This window comes from Etheostoma spectabile, chromosome 7 (assembly GCF_008692095.1).
Source record: "Etheostoma spectabile isolate EspeVRDwgs_2016 chromosome 7, UIUC_Espe_1.0, whole genome shotgun sequence".
Classification (NCBI taxonomy): Eukaryota; Metazoa; Chordata; class Actinopteri; order Perciformes; family Percidae; genus Etheostoma; species Etheostoma spectabile.
This window is the reverse complement of record NC_045739.1, coordinates 11,737,406-11,738,924: the sequence shown is the minus strand read 5'-3', so window position 1 is coordinate 11,738,924 and position 1,519 is coordinate 11,737,406. Positions and strand designations below refer to the sequence as shown.

The window sequence follows — 1,519 nt, the reverse complement described above, 5'->3', positions numbered from 1 at the left end:
CAATCATAGAGATGTCAATCCAGAATATATTAAATGCAGAACACAGAAAATACATACAGTATTTATTGACTAACTGATGGAAAAAATAAAGTGGAGTAGTCGCACAGGCATTTCTTTCTTTAATGCGATACAAATTAAGCTTTTATGAGATTCAGCATTAAATTTCATGCCAGTGACAGAGGCCAGTGGGCATTCTCAATCAAATTATGTATCCTGGTCAAGACTGTGGACGGGAAAATGCAAATATCATGCTCAAACAAAAGCATACAATCAAAATTGTTACACGCTATTGAGTTAACTACTACACCTGGCCACTTATTAAATTAAGGATTTTACACTAATAAAAAAATTATAAAATCATTAACAGCATTGACTCAGCACAATGTTTCTTTGTTAACAATCACTCATCACCCTGAAGCGGACACACGTACACTATGGGTGTCCCCATTAGGAATCAACTTTAAAACCCAGGAAGTGTCTCTACACTGCATACACAAAACGTTTGAGTTTGTCTGATTCGAACACTGAAGTGCAACAATCCACTTACCTCCACCGTTCTTCTGGCACAGGTAGGGGAACCTCCAGACGTTACCCAGGCCCACAGAGAAGCCCACCTGGGCCAGGATGTACTCTAGCTTGTTGTTCCAGGCCGGTCTGCCGTCCTCTGCGTCAGGGTCAGGGGAGGGTATCAGGGCCTTCACTGGAGCGGTAGAGCCAGGACTCAAACCCATACTCATCTGACTGCTCTTGTAATCCATGGGGTGCTCTAGGGACAGCAGGTCAGCCACCGACTCAGTGACCGGCTCATTGCTGTGCTCCCGCTGGGTCACCTTGGTGTTCTTTGGCATGGCTGCAACACCGGAGCTCCTTCAGGATGAACGTGGTGGAATTGACTGACTGGAGGGAGCTCAGGAGGAAGCAGGGGCAGAAAGTTGTGTTTTTATCTTCAGTCTGCAATGAGAAACAGTTGGAGACAAACACAAAATGTGAAGTATTTTTTTCTTCCTAAACCATCAAACGTAACATTGAAAAATAAGGCCGCTTTTAACTAAGTGTTTAGGATACAACAATTCTGTGGTTTCAGCTTCTCAAATTTAAATATGTGCTGATTTTCTAGCTTGATCTTAAAGGTCCCATGGCCTGAAAATTTAAATTTATGAGGTTGCCCCAGCCTGCCTATGGTCCCCCAGTGGCTAGAAATGGCGATAGGTGTAAACCGAGTCCTGGGTATCCTACCCTGCCTTTGAGAAAATCAAAGCTCAGATGGGCCAATCTGGAATCTTGCCCCTTATGATGTCATAGGGGGCAAGGTTACTTCCCCTTTATTTGCTTTGCCCGCCCAGAGTATTTGGTCCACCCATGAGAGTGAGAAATCATGGCTTTCAATGAGAAAAGTGGCAGTTGGTCAAGGCCACACTCCCCCCGCCCCCCCTCTCCTCCTCAAAAGCTTCAGACTCAGAAAGGGCACATCCTAAGGAAAAGCTCATTGTGGGACTGGCTCTAATGGCTGTAATTCTGC

At 44.8% G+C, this 1,519-nt stretch overlaps 1 protein-coding gene across 1 annotated transcript in view; it reads right to left on the bottom strand.

Moving 5' to 3' along the window:
- The window catches only part of slc6a17 (solute carrier family 6 member 17), an 18,965-nt gene that overhangs the window by 13,656 nt on the left and 3,790 nt on the right, over window positions 1–1,519 (bottom strand). Inside the window, exon 2 of the mRNA XM_032521150.1 lies at window positions 548–951. Within this exon, the coding sequence (XP_032377041.1) occupies window positions 548–848 (301 nt within the window). The 5' untranslated portion in view covers window positions 849–951. The remainder of the gene's footprint in view (window positions 1–547; window positions 952–1,519) is intronic.